Source organism: Schistosoma haematobium, chromosome 3 (genome assembly GCF_000699445.3).
Source record: "Schistosoma haematobium chromosome 3, whole genome shotgun sequence".
In the NCBI taxonomy this organism is placed as follows: domain Eukaryota; kingdom Metazoa; phylum Platyhelminthes; class Trematoda; order Strigeidida; family Schistosomatidae; genus Schistosoma; species Schistosoma haematobium.
In genome coordinates this window covers 37,197,278-37,216,835 of record NC_067198.1, presented here as the reverse complement: position 1 = coordinate 37,216,835, position 19,558 = coordinate 37,197,278, and the positions used below count along the sequence as shown (strand labels likewise).

General features: G+C 33.2%; 1 protein-coding gene across 1 annotated transcript in view; it reads right to left on the bottom strand.

Annotated features, from left to right (window-relative positions):
- HOMER3 (Homer protein 3) overlaps positions 1-19,558 on the bottom strand; it is a 33,093-nt gene that overhangs the window by 5,966 nt on the left and 7,569 nt on the right. The window contains exons 4-5 of the mRNA XM_051213791.1: positions 14,775-14,861; positions 1,770-2,213 (exon numbers count right to left, since the gene is read on the bottom strand). Of these exons, the coding sequence (XP_051069793.1) occupies positions 1,770-2,213; positions 14,775-14,861 (531 nt within the window). The remainder of the gene's footprint in view (positions 1-1,769; positions 2,214-14,774; positions 14,862-19,558) is intronic.

Here is a 19,558-nt window from a genome sequence, read left to right as displayed (position 1 = left end):
ACAGAAGAATTGTAAGTCCTAGAAACTGCAGAAACAACTCACCAAAAAACATCAACTCATGAATTTTCGTTGAATATAGCTTGGCGAGCGTGACGTATTTTAATTATAGATTTCAAAATCAATGTAATAAGTAGAAAAACCCAATATATAAAAAGGGACAAATCCCAGGGTTAAGTGGTTAAACGACGAATGTCTACTACAAGAAAATAATGGAAGGATAGGTTTTAAATGATACCATTCCCGGATCACACTTAAATGCGTAATTATAACTATTTGTAGTAAGTTAAAAACCATTAATTATCGAGAAGATTTATTCATAACTATTATTAGCAATCAACTTGAGTTATTTATTTGCATAACTTGTTTACCTTAGTTACTAGTTTTCGACGTTTTGTAAAAAAAATAAGGATTGGTATGTTAATAACTAACCAATCAAATCACTGCTTAAACGCCCACCATGCCAACCTGGACCGATGTGTCTGTGTGAACAGAGAACTATGATTCGTCATTTTCATTTTATTTGTGTGGCGGCTGTGATACTGCCCGGGTGCCCAGACCGAAGCAGGTGGTGTTCTTAGGGGGCCACTCCCCGAGCCTTCGACCTGAAGGTCTGATCCACAAGGCAGTGGAGGATCGTAAGGAGATGCAGTCCCATGGAAGCCGGTGACCAACAATTGGTTCATACGCCATTTGTTACCTCAGGATACTGGAGCCGATGTGCACCATTGGTTTGGGATCCGGTTAAAGCGCCGGACATTCGCTTTTCGTCCTCTCAATTTCGTAAACAACACCCCCTGGTGCGAGAAGGCAGTGAGTAGGACTTCCCTGGCAGAGGCTGTATACACGTGGCCGTGTGAGAGCATTTCGAAAGGGGGGCGGGCCCACCCCACTCTCGGCCATACTAGGGCATTTGGAGGGGGGTTCGTTCTGGTCGAGGGCATATTGATCATATCTTCACCCGTCATATTTATCAAAGGCCAACAATCGTAGTGTTTCTTGAAAGGACTGTTCTCTGGGATTGTCTATTGAAGAAGGGTGTGCCTGAGAAGTTTATTAACATCTTAAAGGCCCTATATACAAACACCTCGGGTAGAGTGAGGCCATGCAACCATCTTTCTCAATTGTTCCATTCAAGCATTGGGGTTAGACAGGGTTGCCCAATCTCACCATTCCTCTTCAACTTTGCCATCGATGACATTCTGGAAACAGCTCTGATGGATGTAAGTAATGGTGGTGTGGATCTGTTGCCTGGAGAAAGACTTCTCGACCTTGAGTATGCGGATGGTATTGTCTTACTGTGCGATAATGCCCAAGGCATGCAATCCGCACTTAATCAGTTGGCAATCAGTGTCCGTAAGTATGGTATGTGCTTCGCACCTTCGAAGTGATTATGACTAATGTTGGTTGACAGTTGTTTTGAGTTCTGTATGTTCTTCAACTGTATGAATGCGGCACTTGCTTTGCCTAGTGACTACTAAATATGTGATTTCCTTTCTTACCATTGATTTCTACCGCGGATTCACTGAGTGCAACTACTTGTAATTATGTCGAATAAAGGTATTATCTAGTGTTAATCTAGTTCTCTATCCTGGGTTGTGAATCTTGGTTCTGATATAACGTGACTAGTCTTATCATTGTATTAACGTACTATCGTAATATACGTGAAAGTGAAATAAAATATTTTAAACACCCGTTATATCACAATAATGATGATATAATCCATTTATCTATTATGTTGAATGGAAAAACACAAGTTTTCATCAACTTACTTCAATATTAGTATAATTTGTTGTATAAACTAATCCATTCATTGAACTACCCATTACTGGCATAGCTTGACGTTTTAATTGATTAATTTCCATTTCTAACCGTTTCACTTGAGCTTGAGCTAATTTTAATTGATTTTGTACAGATTGATTAGAATATATTTCATTTTGTCCATTAGTTGTTGTTAATGATTGTGTTGTTAGTGTTACAGGCAATGATGATGAATTCACATGTTGTATAGATAATGGATTTGATAAATTTTGTGAAATATTTTGATGTGAAGTAATAAAATTAGTCGTTAAACATGTAGGTGTTATTGTTGGTGTAGTGGGTTGGTTAACTGGAATAATACTACTACTACTACTACTATTCGATATTGGTGGATGAATTTGACCATTTTGTAACGGGCTTGATAAATTGTCTTTCGGTAAATTGACCGAATCTGACTATTATTTTGTTTGTTTTAGGAATATAGAGCAGAAAAAGAAAGTGGAACAGATTTAATGAAGTATAAATAAAGAGAAAGCTAACTTTTCTTCTTGGTAAAACAATTAGATTGATTTGTGGAAATTAGAAAAAAAGTTTAAGAATGCTTTATTAATGATATTTTCATGAACACTGACAACGAATGCATTGAAGACTGTAATATTGCTGAATCACATGCAGAAATAAAACATGGGAAATTTCTTTATTGTCATCCTAAAGTCCAAATAAAGACTGTTAGCTAATAATTATCTGGTATTCGTCATGAATCAACCTCAGGTAGGATAACCGTTTGATATCAGAGAACATTAGACTGAAGATTCATTGTCATATTGGACTACTCAGAAAATTGTACTTGTGAATCTAAAAAGTATTAAACTTAGGTTATCTAACCATAAAACCAGTGGATTGGTTTCAAATGGTACACATTTCCAAGTTTAATCAGATAGCAATGCAACTTGTGATCATCTGGTGCCAATGATGATGACTGTTTCACGAATGATATGGCTGCACTCTAATATTTTGAACCATTATATTATATATGTGACACGTCGATTACTAAAACTCGAAGAGAAAAATGCTTACCGATTCACATCATGTATCTATTGTTTAGAAAGGGCAATTATATATATGGCTTCAGCTTACAACTACTAACTTAAATTCAGTAGGTAAATAATTTAAACAAAATTAAAACGTTACCGTAATTAAAAAATCGAAATAAATTGTCTGTATTTTCCAAATTGGTTATATAATCAAATTACAACAGCTAAATGGAATAAAAATGACTTGTGGTAACCTTTTACTTTAAATATCACACTCAAATGATTTATGCACTGTCAATAATTTTACATAAAATAAGATAATGTACGAAGGGAGAAATGACGGCGAAAAAAAATTTTTTTCAATGACATTTTTTCCTATCAAAATGTCTGATAAAATCTTTATTTAATTTTATGGACCACTCGTGATCCCCAATAAGTAGCATAGTGAAAAATTACAACAACAACAAAATGAAGAATATTTATAAGAGAAGAAAAAAATTTGCTACAGAGAGACATTTACAGCAATGTCGAAAAAAAAGATGATGAACAGATAGGTTAGTTAGAGTTGGAAACTAGGTGTTTATGTAATTATTGACTATTGATTTGAACTATGGAATGCCTTAAGGTAATAGAGCTTTGGATTATTAAAAACTAGTGTTTAACACCTTTATTATTTTGATCTATAATACTGACGGTTTAAATTACCTGCCGCCAAAAAAAATGTAACAAAGGTGAATTGATAGAATTTCCAAATCAGTTTTCAGCTTGTCTAGCTCTAATATTAAGGATTTGTTGTTAGTTTTATTATCATATTGAATAGAAGTTTGTAACTGAAACTAAATTTTCACTAACACAAAGCTATCTGAACGTATATATCTTGAAAAGCCAACGGACTGTATAATTACTTTAATATTAAAAATGGGATCTACAGAATAATACTAAGACTGGGAGGTGTTGTTAAATTTAGAAGTAAAGTTTCGAATTCATTCGACGGCAGTTGGTGATCTATGAAGACATTTATTTACTGAATAACATTGTACCTTAAAGAACTTTTAAACATGTTTACTGTCCTAGTTTTAATTGGTTTAGATTTAAAAATTAATTTCTCAGTTGTATTTGTTACAGATTGGTTTCAGTTATATAATTAGGCCATTAGACCTTGTCTACCGTAATAACTCTGCTGACGGCTAACTGCAGCTAATTTGCGCAGTATTCTCATGATACTTCTCCATAACCTGTTCAATAGACATGAAGTATGACGACTTCCAACTCATTATTAGCACATCTGCAGGTGTAAATGGATAGAGAATCTCTTCTAGGTAAGTTATATTGGTTGGTTGTAATTGAAAATGTATTGTAGAGAACCTGGTAAGTTTCTCTATAAAACGAGTGTTATCTTTTTTCGTGCTGTACTGTTTATTCGGGGAAGTGCTTGGATAGCTAGGTGCCGTAAAGTACGAGAATGCTCAGTGAGATCTACGATGGTCAGACAGAAGTTGGATCGTATATTGCTAAGTATCAGTAGGTATAGAAGACTCATTCAATGTCTTAGCAACGAGATGATAGGTTGTTAAACATTAATCCACTGGCAGTCGCTCGTCGTCCATGTTCATCATTAAGAAACAATAAATGTGATCTAAATATTTAGTTGAGGGTATTTTCTTTCGAATAGGAAATCATCCTCAGCTTCTATATCATATAATCTTAGGTAGCTCTGAATACTGAGGGCTTCCGCAGTGGCATTGGCGTATCTATGATAATCTCACATGGTAATTCGTCGTATTTTGTAGGATCCATGAGTACTGACGTCTCTAATACCAAAGTATACATATGTGAACGATCCTTATATCAAAATGAATGAAGTTTCGAGAGAAAGATATTAACTATTTAATAGTTTATGGATCAACCAGATGGTAACGTTCAAAGTAACGCGATTTTAAAAGTGGATGTTGTAGGTGTGTGTATGAGCATTGATAAAACCTTCAAGAACAGAAATGCACATCTTTAGTCATAAATGAACAATTTACTAATTGATTTTATCCTCCATTGTTTTGTTGTAAAACCTTTTATAAAAAAACGAAATATTTGTCCTCAAATCTATCTTATTGAATTTATGTGTGAATATGTTTATGTGTATTGTATTCAGCATTGGCAGAAAGAAAAAAAGAATCACCAAATTGACCTGGATAGTACAACAATACAATACAAAAACCAATACGCGAGACTTGACCTCGACCTCAGGGTTGAAGTTAAGAACATAATTGCAACTAGTGAACTAAGGCTGAACTGGCTAGTTTTCTTCTCTAAAAAGCAAAGTGACTTTATTTTCAAGTTCAAACATAAGTAATTTTATTATCCATAGTGAGTAATCAACGGTAAGGGAATAGAAAATAATATTGATTTGTTTTACTATGTCACAACATCTCATTTGGTAAAGCATATTATAATACACTTTGGAGAAACAATTAGATAAACTTCACCATACAGTAAGGAAATTGTAAATTATTCTTTTTACTAAAAAGTGATGTATGATGCTTTAAGGTAGGGGTTGAGCCATATAACGATGGAAGAGGATTATTATTGAGAAATGATAAATTAAATGATTCCCTCTAATTCTTAATGTCATTTCATCTATCGTCAATCAGTCTCAACAAACCACTAACTAAATAATAATTATGTACTAATCAACAGTGAGCTAGCCTCCCGACAAATTTCACTGTTCCCCTGTAATATTATGACATGTGGAATTGACCATGTCAGAAAGTGAGGGACGATAACATACTAAAGACATTGGACAATGTCACAAACCCAGTGCAGTGTACAGTGTTAACTGCTGGATATTGAATCAACAGTTGCAAGGTTGTTGAACATGGTGACTTACTTGAAAGTCTGGAGTTTGTTTTTATGAAGAGTTGAGAGTGTCCCACTAATAAGTACTGAATTACGAAAAAAACCTGTTTGTCCTTTGTTTATTGGGCAGTATTAAATATGATAGTAGAATTTCCTCTCATTTCATCTAGTTTGTTTACATAGAGAGCGATATCACTTATCGTTGGCTGGCTTCTTGATATGACAGGTGAAAGATAAGCCAGTATCTTTGAAAAGCAGGAAACAGTGAACTACTGTTACGTTCTAGTGTGTGTCTTCTCAAGAATGTTTGTTACCGACCCGTTCAGTTGTCGGATCCAAGATTTTCAGGTCACTCGGAAAATGCCTAATTATTAGAACCACTGAGTCAATGTCCAATTGTACAGTTCCAACATCAACCGACTTGTGGCATAGCACAAAGATCTAATGTCACTGGTAACAGCTACCTTAACATAATTCATGTAACAGTATGAGAATTTGTGGAGATTGTAGTATCTTAATAGTTAAATTCACGAGTCGATCTGAGTTAGACCACCAGTGAAAACATGGAAGCACCGGACGGTTGTTTCGTCCTGGTATGGGACTCCTCAGCAGCACGCACCCGCGATCCCGCACTCAGGACTCAAACACACGGCCTCCAGTCTCGCGCACAAACGCTTAATCTCTAGACCGCTGAGCTGGCATCCAACGGTGTTATTGTCTAACTTCAATCGATCTATCATTTTGCGCAACACTTCATGCCAGCTCAGTGATTCAGGAGCTGAGCGTTCGCGTACGAGATTAGAGGTCCTGAGCTCGAGCCCCGAGTGCGAGGTCATGGACGTGTACTGCAAAGGAGTCCCATACTAGGACAAATCGGCCGTCCAGTGCTTCCAGGTTTCCAATGGTGGTTTAGCTTAGATCGACTCATGAATTCAACTGCGTAAATTTTCATATACATAGAGTGTTTTGTACGCATGTCATTCTGTTGCATAAACTAATTTCGCTGACTAAAAATTCGTTATATATTTTGATACTTATTCATTCGGGCTTCTGAGTGAGTGGTTCGGTCTTTTTTAGTGCTCATCACAATCGGATTGCTTACAGCAATTTAAACGACCAACCACACAAAACATGATTAAATGTAAGTATTCAACGAAAAATTAAACAGAAAATCTTGATGATGAAACTTATTACCATTCAAACAGTACTAAAGCGGCGTTGCAGTATTTAAGACGTTCGACTTTCAGGCATTAGGTGGAAGGTTCGAATCCCGTTTCACTTGATTCAGTTTGAGCAACGGAGTAGCATCAATGGTCATCACACTAAGAGTGTAGATCAAAGCCAAATACATGAATCCGTTCCTGACAGATGAGTTACGTAACGTTAGTAATAAGTAACAAGTTCCATTTTTAGTCTACTTACTGGAGACGATGTACATAACCAATTAACGAGACGATAAACTCAATCACAGTATGCTTGTTTTATGGTCAAATACATGAAATTATGAGAGGTTGTTGAATGTTATTTTTCCTATACGCATAAACTTATAGATTTATCCTACTGGTAATAATGCTATGATTGTTCGTAACAATCGAATGTGATAAGTATTTACTTTCCAATCAGATTTTTAGAATATTTGATCACAGTGTACTCAAGTCCACTAGAAACTGTCTTGTAGTAATACTACTATTACCACTCGCTTCAAACTGCTTAACTAATGTCAGATTGTGGTGAGTAATTGTCTCCAAATATTTACTTCTTCCTAATGAATTTTTCACAATTTTGCATTCATCTCTCATCAAAACTTTGTGCATAAATATCTATCTTCAATAAGATAAAAGTACAATATTTGCCAAAAATAAAATACAGACGTTTGGATATATATATGTATATATATATAGTTGTAAAACCAAGTCGAGGTAAAAAGATTAACCTAATGCTTCCATTTCATATACTCTTAAAGATGTCTATTTCTTGTCTCAATATAGATGACTAAATCACAAACATTTTATAACATTTAATTGACAGTTGTTATATAGATATATAATTATGTGTATAAACTATGAGTAATTCCTTTAAAATAAAATTCCATACAATTGTAGAAAGCATAAACTATCAGATAGATTGGAATCTTATGTAATGCACTTAAGTATGTATTCGATACTATGTGAAATAATCAATGGAATGCAGTAATTCCATAATCTATGCCTAGAATATTCTTTATATATATATATATATATATATATATATATATATATATATATATTCTCTTATTTATTTGATAAATAAAAGAAACAGTTTCTATTTAAACTCTAATAGAAGAAAATCGAATGAGAGGGGAAAAAATAAAGATAGGAAAGGGGTAGAAACTAGACGATAGCAACTTTTGAGACAAGAATAGAAAATGTATAAACAGACATAAATCAGATGTTTATAGTGCATTATTTTCTGAACATTTCATTCATATATCGAATGTGTTGATAAAAGAAAAATAGGGATGGGAAATTTGTTTCATTATTTATATAGAATTAACTACCTTATTTTGTATAAAGAAAATTCTAACATGAAAGTAAATTAAACTAAGACCATAGGATTAATTGATGTCCATATGAATGTATCGACTGTTAGTTTCAAGCTATATAGATCGGTGTATGTTTTCCGATTGACGTCTGTAATTTATGCTCAGGGATGATAGATGAGATGGTACTTGAAAAAAAACCAAGTTCAGTAACGCAGATGTTTTGATCTCTTTCCAATTTCCTTCTAAATCATGAGTGTTAATAGTTTTATATTTATTCTTAACTTCAGAAGGGGTTTTGTGGAGATTTTCTAGAAATTTCACTGGTTGAAATCATGAGTCAGTTGAAGCTAGACCACCATGAAAAACCTGGAAGCACTGGACGGCCGTTTCTTCGACGCGGTGTCGTGGGTGTGCACTGCTGAGGAGTCCCACAATAGGATGAAACGGCAGTCCAGTGCTTCCAAGTTTTCCATGGTGGTCTAGCTTCGGTTGACTCATGACCTCAACTATTGAAATTATTCTTAACTGTTTATTTATCAGTTTCACCTAGTTTTTTTAGAACCATATTATTCTGTTTCGGTTTACAATATGTGTATTTCGTTTGTTTCGATTTCATCTCTTACTATGCTGTGTTGATGTGAATTGTATTAAGTTGTCTTGATGTACACATTAATTGCATGCCTTATGCTGTTCGTGATTGATTGATACGAAAAAAAAGCCAAAATAACTCTTTCAACTTTTAATCCAAGTGTCAACTAATTACAGGTTTACGTCAGTAATGTTCTTGTACAACTGTTCTTCATATTGTTATTAATTACTTACACCTGTTACCTCTTGTGGACTGTAAACCGTCGACCACGAATCAACAACCAGCTTTGTCAACGGCTTTCCTTTACAACTATTCCCCAGTTCTATTCATTATTTCTAATGTCTGTGTCGCCGGTTATGTTGCTGTTATCGTGGGTGGATGGTAAACAAATTAACTTCAAGTAAAAAAAAACACTTAATGATAAATATTAAGAATAGGTTATGAACTAATACATGTGTATGATATTGCATAATTGAAATTAATTAATAATTTTATTGAGGGTGAGTGAGATGTGAATCATGACGGAAAAGAAGACACATGAAACCTGACAGATACACAAGCAATCATCATTTGGTTATTTTTTTTCTCTCTATCAGAGAAATAGTGAACAAACATGTGATTATTGAAATATTGGTTATTTTGTACACCGACATTGGTTTCATTAGTTTTTCTTACTTCATCAGTGAACACGGAATAAATGAAAGAAACATTATATATATATATATATATATATATATATATATATATATATATATATATATAGAGAGAGAGAGAGAGAGAGAGAGGAGAGAGAGATCAAAGTAAAAAGTTACTCTCGATAGACATTAACAGAATGTAAAAATGCATAGGATCAATATAGAAAATCAGCTGGAACTTCAGAAAAAAATGCCAAAAAGCAAAGTTGAATGTTGATCGGACAAAAAAATATAACATGCAATTTATTGTGTACATCAAAATAAATTTCACTGTAACTCAGTTAACAATTATGGAGATTGGTGTACTCAACTACGAGGGATATCCTTGTACGTCTGTATTAAATCTGTTTTTGCATATACTAATGAATACACAATTTATGGGACGGTTTGTTATGAATTAAATTAAGTGGGGTTTTATTCTATGATTCACTCGTTGAAAACTATGTGCTTCAATCATTGAGCCCTTGTCGTATTTGTGATAATACTCAGCACTCTTTGCCTTTTTTTAGAACCTTAGCTCCAATATTTCATTACACTTTTGCTTCTCTCTTTTTCTGTACCTAACCTCTTCCATATGATATGATGTCAATCTATGGACAGTGACTGTTAGTTGATTAAAGGAGTCAAGGCAACGAGAGGGAATTGAAAATATGAGTTATATATATATATATATATATATATGACAGGAAATAATAGAACCAACTTCATTGTGAATTTAAACGTATGTAGTACAACTAAAAGACAAATAAAAACGGGATTATAGAATAGGCAAAACCATACTTTGCGGATGAGTTCAAAATAAGCGCGACAAATTTCCAGCCGGTTTTTAACCAGTCAATCAGAAAGCGATGGTTTATGGGAAAGAAAACAATAATATTGAAAAGTATAAACAGACTTTACGGTCGATAAATCTATTAATATCTTTTCCAGGCTGCTCTGTTTATAAATGAAAGAACAACGAAATCTAAATTCTTCCGAATGGATATAGATCGTCTGTATAAGAACCCAAAAACATTTATAAGAGGCCCTATATTGGTTTAAGTTAGGGTTAGCTATTTAGGGTAAGTAAGTATCATTATCAGGGTTTGACCTGATGATTTCGAATAAACTGAGTATTAGGTAGATTGTTATAAATAAATCAATATATTTGTAATATCCCAATGAGTAGAAAAATTAAATTTTCCGACGTTTCGTGACTTGGTGTAAGCCACTTCTTCAGAGAATAAATAACCAAATTAAAATTATTCTGTTTAAATAGTACAAAGGAACAACATAAGAATATAAACTTGGATTAATTTTGATTTGGTTAGTTATTCTCTGAAGAAATGGCTTACACTGAGTCACGAGACGTCAAAAAATTTAATTTTTCTACTCGTTGGGATATTACAAATATATTAATTTATTTATTTAGGGTAAGGATTGGATGTTTAGGGTTAATAATTTATTCCCGAACTGACATCAGCTATAATGTTGAAGTTCGCCCGTAAACACGAGGGGCTATCTTATTGGTTGATTCATAAAACATATTGCCACAAGATTAATGTTTGTTTCAGGATCAAGTATTCAGGGTGAGATAGAATTAGGCATTTACTACACTTAACAATATCATTTTAAATCCATGATTACAAAAAATAATCATTCGCAATCCTGTTGGATGTTTTGAACACTATACAAAGGTATTTTTACTGCTTGTTATACATGGTACTTGAATCTCAAGCAAAAACTTAAAAGTTGAGTTTTCGATTCCAATTGGCTTATCTGTAAATCATAATTTTACCATAAAATGAAACAGATAATGTTACTCAATTCAATAATGAATTTAAAAAATAAGTTACAAGATTAAGATTAAGCAAATATCGAATGTCACTTTATGATTAACGGTTGTGCAACTGATTTTCATTGTTGGGACCCTTTGATAATTGTTTGAAAAAGTTTACAGCAGCTATGGAAGATGATGAAAACACTTCGATTAATCTGTGCTCATTAGGAACTTACAGAGAAAAAAACTTATAAAGTGGCTGAATGTACTTTTTTTAAAATGATTGGACAAATACTGACTTTGTTATCAACTTATGTATAATTCCGTATAACTATTATCGCCATTTTGTACATAAACAAACTTTGGGAGTAAGGCTTTTCCTATGTTTCCCGCCTTCTGCTTTTTGCTCAGGGTGAAATAACTCTGGATTCTAGGATACAACTAAGATGTGTTTTTGAACAAGTATGTAACAAGTTCACAAGATAAACAGTTGATATTTTGACCAAGTACACTGATACACACATATATGCGCGCACAATAATGGACGCATTAAAATAAGGCTCGAATAGAAGTTGTAGAAATGTATAACTAGTAAACTGAGACAAGCAAAAACTACGTCTCAAATGACAAGTTAGGTAATTACTTAGTCAAGTGTAATTTATTTCACATTTTCCACTATTATTATTATTATTATTATTATTATTATTATTATTATTATTATTGTCATCGTCTGGGTTTGCTGCATCACCGTTAAATAGATAGTTTACTGATTAGATTACACCTACCAATGAATCATTGACTATACAAAAAGATAATCGCAAGAAAAAAAACATTCAAGCGATGACGAGGTAAAAAGTAGTAAAAATTACACTTTCCCACGAAAAGCAAATATGAAAAGTACACATACACAAGACCAATAATCAATCAACTGAGATGCTAACTATACCATTGTTACTAATGTAAACAGTTTTTACTTAAGTTAAATACTGAAAATTAGAAATGAATACAAAGGATGAGACATTAAATTACTTGGAATAGATTTGATTAACAGTTATATCTGTGTGTAATCTATTCATCAATAAATACCCAAACTGAACTTCTAAGTATGTTAGTTACTACTGGAACTAAAAAACGACCAGTCGCATTGTACATTTCAGTTACTAATATATGATGAGAGTTGTGATCTCCTCATAAGGAAATATACAACAATACATCACAGTATTCATTAAGTGTTTCATCATGAATTTCTGACTGTTACCAATTTTTATCGCCGGGATAGATTACTCTTTTCATTTACTGGTGCAATCTACTATTTTTATGTTTTCGAAAAATAGAATAGTTATGAAAAGATGATATAAAATGTAAAACAACGAAGCAGCTGAACAGCTCAACTTCTGAGAACGTCTAAGGAAATGTGAGAAAAAAACGTATCTTTCCAGAAATAGGGATTGTTTTGAATGAGGGCAGGATTGGTATAACCTTAAACTGCAAACGGTATAAACGCCTTATAACTTGAACTCGTATATTATTAGTCACATTGGTTGTATGGAGATTTTCTTTTTTTCGAAAAGTAATTTTCACCGCGAAATGAGATCGATCAACTGAAGACGCTTAAAGCTACTGGTTAGCGACCTATGGCAATCTGGGCCATCTTTGGTGCCTTCGTGATGTTAGTCTAGCTGTAAAACGTGGGATCTACAACCGACCAGTGAGAGTGCAATGCACGAAGACTTTAGTAGATTAAATCAGTTATTGTGTTAAGCAAAATCACACACCGCATCTCTAAAATATGGAGACAATACATTAAAATACATCGTTTTCACATCATTGCACTGTTTCTTACGAGCTTCATCGTTTTTCTAAATTCCTGTTGCTACTTGGATTGATTGTTTTTTTCTCTTCCCCTCATGTTTCCCTCCCGTCAGTAAGAATCCTACTTCAAATTCTTGACACATTTTATTTAGTGGTCCGTATAAGTAGGATACACTACAAGAGCAGTTTTGCTCTATGCTTTTGAGACCTGACCTTTCCGAGTTGTGAATGTTAAGCACCTGTGTGTTTGATCATCCTTGTCTCTGGAGAATAACTGATATTCAGTGACATTATGTTAGCAGTGTGGAGGTTAGGCAACGTGTGTTCGGGAACAGTGACGATAGTTCACTTTGGTGCCCCCACCTTGAAACACCGACTTCGGTGACTTGTATATGTTCTACGAATGTCGTTTCAGAGAATTCCACATTGTGCATTTTTAGTCGATGCTGGGACTGGTTGTCAAAGTGAAGAGGGGATCATTATATGACCATGGTGTCATGGTATCGAAGAATGCTGTAAGGGACTGGCATCTGTCGGTCCTTTACGACTCCCTGTTGGGGTCCTAGAGATAGTGCAACACTTTGGATTGAGACGTTATCAGATATGGCTCAGAATATGAGTCAGTGGTGATCGTGATGTAACCTTTTCCTTGTAAGTGAGCGTAAATTCTTTAACTGAGAGGATTCTTTATGGTCATATTTTTCGTAACTGAATTGCTTCTCTCATCATCAATATTATTAATATTTCACTTTCATACACTAATCTCTTTCCATTTTTTTTCTTTTTTCCATTATACCCACCTTTCCTCCGCTATCTCTTCACAATCGCATTTTTATTGTGTGGTGGGTGAACATTTTGGTGCCCCTCTGTACCAATATTTATGTGTTTAAATAAAAAAAAACAAAATGTTGGATAACATTGTAGCAAGCTTGATTATTTTACATAATATTTTCTACGGAATAGTAAAGATAAAGATGAAAGTGATTAGGCAAATTAGCTTTACTTTCAAATAAATGAGTATAATTTATGTTGGATTACAGAAATTCACCAAAAAAAGTGAGATCAGGAAGTAAACTATGAGTGTATTAAACAATACCAGGTTGGTAGAAAAAAAAGTTACATATTTTAATGTAAAAAAATATGATCTGTTTATGTAATGTGTAAATAAAGATCATATGATTTACATAAGATTAAAAGTATTTCAGATTATTTAATCAACCAGTCAATCAATAATAGTAACATATCTTTATAGATAGTGGATCCAGGATGCACATTTTGCCTAATTTAGGATTCGTCGGGTAAGAATGTATTTGTATCGCAATTTTGATGTTTACACTAAGACTCGATAAAATTTAATTAGCAGGTAAATATAAACAATAATAATAATAAATATTACATCATGTGAAGTCGATTATTATCTAGGCTCCAACTCGGTTATTAAATGAGTTGGTATTTGGACCGATGGATAGGTATTGGGGTTCAAGATTTCAGTGTGGATGTCAATTATGGGATACAGGTTCATTCCAGCTGACAAACCCCAAATAAGATGAACTTGAAGGATTCGACTACTAAAATATTGGAGGTTTTGTGGTCTCTGAGTTGAAATGTTTAGTTGTGAGGCTTTCTTTGTCTTAATGATGCTATTTTCAGACGAATGACAACGAAAGATTCAAAATTAACGTATCTATCTGGCTTAGAGAACATAAAACACTTCTAATAAAACGATAGAAATACTTTAAAATACGAAAAAACTTACTGGTACACGTATTCCAGATGGACTATTTGCTTCTGGTTGAATTTGAGTCTTCATTGAATCTACACATTGTTTAAATTGATTGATAAACTTGAAGAATAAAGAATAGAAAAGAAAAAAAACAACAGAACAACAGTAAAACAAAAGCTGATGAAAATACTGTTAGGTGTCATTGTTTTTTTAAATAAATATTTTAGTCAAGTAAAAAGGGACTTGAAAATCAATTTGGGACAAAATGACATTTTGGAAGTTCACAGTGTCCAGTGAGATTTAACAATTATTCCTTTAGATATATCAGAATCTTCAATACGAACGTCAAGACAGTTTCACTGTACGGGGCTGAAACCTTGAGAACTACTACAAACATAATCAAAAAGTACAAGTATTTATAAACAGTTGTCTACTCAAGATACTCAACGTCCATTGGATGGATACCATCAGGAACAGCCTACTGTGGGAGAGAACAGACAAGGTCCCATCTAAAGAGAAAATTAGGAAAAGACGTTGGATGTGAATAGGACATACATTGCGAAAATAATCAAACTTCAGCACGAGGCAAGCGCTAACTTGAAGTGCTGAAGGGAAACGGTAAAGAGGAAGACCAAGGAGCACATTGCACCAGAAACTGGAAGCAGACATCAGAAGAATGCATAGCAACTGGAAAGTACCACCCAGAACAGAGTTCAATGGAGAATGCTGGTGGGTTACCTATGCTCTTCCACGAGGGGTAACAGTTATAAGAAGTAAGTCTTGATAATAGCGATTAGGTGTATATAGAATTCCCGTTTAAACTACACTGCTTATTATTATTGTTCTTAGTGAGGTCTTGGGAATATTAACAGAATTTGAGTAATTTTGTGATCGCCTCAGCATATATTAAAAAAAAAGCAGTTTTACAGATAATATATGAGTATATATATATATATATATATATATATATATATATATATTCCACTAGAAATGTGATCCAGTCCGTATTTTTGATTGATAAAATGATCTAAAAAAAATTCAACCAACAAAACATAATCCTACTGTTGAAATGGATGGTTTGTAAAACACTGATAAAAAGTAATCAGCAGTTGAAACTACCTTACTCATTTACTATGATATGAACTATATACATTAAAGTTCCTTGATTAAAATGTTTAAAAGAAATAGGATAGAATAGATTTCCAGTAAGAAAAATAAACAATTCCAGGATTTTTTTTCTTTAAAACACGATTTATTCAAACCAAGTGCAAGTTTACTTACTGGACTTTAAACTAAAATGTTTGTGAATGAGGGCTAGTGTTACTAAGCCGATATAATGAGAAAGCCTAACCCATTTGATCATCTATAACATTTAATCATTTTATTAGATTAAAAGAACCTGTTTCTACTGAGCAACTATCTTGTCTCATAATATTAGTTTATCTAAGAGATTAATTGAATAAATCAGTTTCATGAACAACTCACTACTCATCATATATCGTATTATAGCATATCATCATTTGTTGATCAATATTCTTTGTTTATTCTTTGCCTACATTTTAACAATTGAACATTACTTCATCAAATCATCAAATCCTATTTCAATAATATAAACAGTTGACTAAACTGAATTTAATAAAGTGGAATATGAACTTGTGAACAGATTAGTTGAAATTTAAATGCATTCAACTTGAGGGTTACTAGTTATTACTTCATAAAATGTACTTGTCGATAATGTTAGGGATTGGTTATGTAATATTTTAGACACTAACTAGAGTTGAAAATTTTTAAGATTTCGGACTCAATGATGATTAGGTGTTTAGTAAACAAGTCTTAAATACACCAGAAAAGTTAATATTAGCAGAAGTCAAAAACGTCATCTCTTAACACTAACGATAATTTTTTAAAATATGAAAAAGTAAGCGATTTAATAGTGTCTGAAGATTATATTGACTTATCAGCTACTAATACTAATACTAATAATAATTAAGAAAAAACAACTTTATATCAATCCTTAAATCATGATATAAAATAACAACGTCCAGTTTATATACATACATATTATTCAATCAGTTAACGTTCTATCACTATTTAACTCCACCTGTAGCTCTTCTAGAGTTACTGCCGGTCCCAAGCCCGGGTAAAGAAGGGTTGGGCATGGGGTCAGTAACCCCAGCTCATAAAAAGCAATCTTGCTAAAAAGCGCTAACCAGAATTATATCACCATATATCACCAATTGGGTATTCATTCACATCGGCTTGCGTTTAGGAATACACACTGAAGTTTGAACATATATAAATGAAGCAATACCCACCACAAGATATCTGTGTTTTAAAGAAATATCCTATATCAAATAGTTAAATTAGTTAGTTTTAATCTAAACTTGTTATTAAAACGGGTTTAACTAAGCAAACAAAAGTTAAGGTAAAGAACAAAGTACAAAATGAAGGAAGAAACTCAAACAACATTATTTCATCTACTCTGATTTGAACAACTTGGTAGTATCGGTATGCTATACATGGAAAATATGACCTGAAGCTCAAACATATAAATCTGTACTTGGTAAATGAGTTGTAGAAAAATTAAGAATTAAATAACTTTGTTTATTCATTTGAAATTGAGTTTAATTACTATTAGAAAAGATTAGTTACGCACCACTTGATAAGTGTAGGTGAATCGAGGGAAAAATAGATAAAGAAACTGATGTGAGAAAAACTATGTTGTTGATCGACGGATTTAATCCTCTGAATAGTTATGAATATTTACAAAACAGCAGTCTCAAGTTAAAATTTAAAAGGAAATAAAGAGTGAAATCATCTGCTTATTAATGACTAATTTCAGGGGATAATTCCCGGAGTTCTAATAGGAAGCCGTGACTAAAGGAAAACAGCCATGTACAATATGAGGCAGTTACCTACCGATGACACTGGAAGATGGTTACGCAACATTGTGAGTTGACTGACGTGAGAAGTGTAAACGATTGGATCCTGACTCATTAATCTATAGATTAAGAGCTCACTATGAGATGTGAAGATCATGGTTGCGACCCCGGGGATATTTCATGAATGAGTAGTAGGAAGAAAGAGTTGTTCAGTGCATCTTGGCTTTTAGTGGTTATTTAATTAAGATGAGCCCGTTGTTTAAATCATAAAACAATAGGCCTAACAGTCACTGAGGTTTAAATATTTATGTTTTTCTGTAAAATGGATTGTTAGTCAATTCGATAAAAAGAGGAAATAGTAATTGGTATTGGTTAAATTGCTTTAGACAGAAACATCGACTATAGTTTAGTTATCAAAGTTATTCGTCTGAGAAATACTAAATAATTTACAATTTTATCTTTATTATTATCGTGTAAATTTTACCTTTTAACGACTAGCATATTTATCTTTCTAGTACTGGTTGATAGCAGTCAAACCGAAACTTGGTAACAATTCATGAAACTACTGACTTAGATTGTGTTGTGATGATACTGATAGACTAGATGAGTACAGACGTCATGTGCCTAAGCTCATATGCCATCTGAGGCTCAAATGGTAGGTTAGAAATTATAAACAACGTATTCTATCGAATGAGTTAGACTACACACCTACACCATAATTCGTTTACCACTAAACCATCCTACTTATTTCATTTTTCTCACCTTATTTAGTGTATTTGGTATAATTTAGAAAATATATATCGTAAATGAATCAGACATCAGAAATCAACAGAGGCTGTCACACAAGATAATCATAATTTATGATGCGTGAACACTAAATCAAATATTTCAAAATTAGTTAGAATGAAGCAAATATATTTATCACTTGGATTGTAAATTTTAATTCCAACACTGTTTATTGCACTTGTCTTTCTCAAAACATTATTAACCCTCCATTTTTTTAAACATTATTAGTATTATCAATAATTAGACTTTCAGTTTTATATCAGTATCTATATGCTTATGATTGATTGATTGCTGTTGAACGTCACTCACTAACATGATAGGCAGCTGGAGGTAGTCAACAGCAAACTCTGCAGATCAATCGCAGCTCAAATGGCTTAATAACAGTATTTCCTATCGACTATATCACACCAACAAACATCCCAACATGGTGCACGGGCTGCCGAGTCACTTAGACTAGTGGTTATATTGGGACGTGATCGACAGATTCCGATCAGTTTTCAGGGCATTGGCCACTACTACTTAGTGACCAATCACCTGTAAATGTTAGTAACATGTTTCTGTAACCGAGACCAGATGAAAGGTTTAGAAATACAACCCAGTTATAGAGAATGTGGCAGTCATAGGGAGGTTTTAATGAATTACGTAATGTTTGGTGTGATTGAGCATTCATATTGAACAGCTACAGGTTTACATCAATATTTTTTTTCTTCTTACCAGGTGCTACGCTGCTTATGACAGTGTGTGTTGTGTATATATGCCATATTTTTCTAAAAGAAAGAAACGAACTGCAGGGAAAAAATACAAATTACTAAGGCCAGTGACTACATTTTGAAATAAATATGATGGCTGATTTGAAAAGCACGAAATTATGAGACGACGTAAAACTAATGTCAAACTACCGACAACAGTGGGAAAAATTCAGTAAATAATTTATAATGAAATATCATTCATATTTTTAATAGTATTTTGCACACTGGATGGAATAGAGAGAGGGAACAACTTAGGATGAGTATTGATTTTGAAGATATAAGTGCGTTCGAGTGTAGATGACGCCAAAAAGTATGGTATTTAGGTATGATCATATATATATATATATATATATATATATATATATATATATATATATATATATATATACGCACAGGGACA